At 45.3% G+C, this 1,568-nt stretch overlaps 1 protein-coding gene across 1 annotated transcript in view; it reads left to right on the forward strand.

The window, feature by feature from the left end:
* LOC107656464 (myosin heavy chain, cardiac muscle isoform-like) overlaps positions 1-791 on the forward strand; it is a gene marked incomplete at its 5' end in the record, with an annotated part of 2,424 nt that extends 1,633 nt beyond the window's left edge. The window contains one exon of the mRNA XM_016444337.1: positions 555-791. Within this exon, the coding sequence (XP_016299823.1) occupies positions 555-779 (225 nt within the window). The remainder of the gene's footprint in view (positions 1-554) is intronic.
* Between the last annotated feature and the right edge of the window lie 777 nt (positions 792-1,568).

Here is a 1,568-nt window from a genome sequence, read left to right on the forward strand (position 1 = left end):
TTAGCCTTGGGTTATTGTTGACTTCTCTATAAGCATTGGTTGCTTATGGAAGTTATACCTTTAGTCGTTCCACTACATTAGCACGGCGTGATTGGACTGTTCCCATATGCGTCTAGCAAGATGCAGTACGAGTGAAGTATCGAAAGGGAACGTACTCGGTTACTAATGTAACCTCGGTTCCCTGAAATACGGGAACGAGTACTGCGTTGCTGGCCATGCTATGTAGCTGCACGACTCAGTCGTCGCTTCAGTCGAAGTAAACCTGAGAATACTGTGGCGAGCGCCCGCTTATATAGCCAGATGCTCCGCCCATTCTGGCGGGCTTTGGCGGGCTGCCACGCCATTGGTTCGTTTTTAAAGCCCTGCACGAACCAATGGCCGTGCAGTTTCACTGCGTGAATGAAATAGGCTTCAGTTCAGGAGAAAAAGGCTTTTTGCGTCTAGCAGACGCAGTACTCGTTCCCGTATCGCAGGGAACCGAGGTTACGTTAGTAACCGAGTACGTTATTTGACTTTGTTTAGCTGCATATGGCAACACTGAGATTATATTTCAGGCTGCCATGATGGCTGAGGAGCTGAAGAAGGAGCAGGACACCAGTGCTCACCTGAAGAGGATGAAGAAAAACATGGAGGTGACTGTCAAAGACCTGCAGCACCGTCTGGATGAGGCTAAGAGTCTGGCCATGAAGGGTGGAAAGAAACAGCTCCAGAAACTGGAGTCCAGGGTAAATTACAGGCTAAATACAGTCTTAGATGAACTAACCATGGCAAAGATATGACAGGTGTCAATAACTCTCTACCGAAGGTGTATGAGTTGGAGAGCTTGTTTTTTTTCTTTCCGGTGTTTGGATGGTTGTGGATTAGAGCTTGCAGAAGAGGTGTGTCTTTAAATGTATCACATGACCCCTCCCCCTCTCACACTTATCTCAATAACAGCCTGAATTATTTGAGGCATGAAGTCAGCAAAGTTTGGCAACAACACTTAAAGATCCCCAATGCAATTGTTGCAAAGGTATTGGCTGAACCATATCCCTACTAGCAGAAACCCACTGTCCAGTTTTGGTGAGTCAGTGTCCTCTGTCAGTCTCCTGCTCTGAGCTGATGGGACTGAACCTGCTGTGCTCTCCTGCTGCTGTAGCCCACACCCATCAAGGTTCACTGAGTGAACTACACTGCACTAACAAATAAAATAATTTACTGCCACTTTCCAATCATCCCTTCACCTTGGATCAGTCACTAACAAGACATTTTCAACCACTGCAACAGAACGAATGCTGACTGGATGTTTGGACACTGTTATCTGAAATCCCTCCAGACCAGTGTTAATTTCGTTGCCGAATAATGTTTGTCATAATTTTCATCAACAACATTTTTTTCACCGATGACAATGAGACGATAACGAACTAAATCTCTTTTTGAATGACAAAAACTATGACGTAAATCTATTGACATTTTCCTCAACGAATAAAAATGAGACGAAAATGTTAGGGAGGGACGATTTGGGAAGAGATTCATTCAGAACGAATCTGCTGCGTGGTTCGGAGCTATGAACAGGCGGGACGTAAGCT

This window comes from Sinocyclocheilus anshuiensis, unplaced genomic scaffold, assembly GCF_001515605.1.
Source record: "Sinocyclocheilus anshuiensis isolate Anshui unplaced genomic scaffold, SAMN03320099.WGS_v1.1 scaffold2449, whole genome shotgun sequence".
Classification (NCBI taxonomy): Eukaryota; Metazoa; Chordata; class Actinopteri; order Cypriniformes; family Cyprinidae; genus Sinocyclocheilus; species Sinocyclocheilus anshuiensis.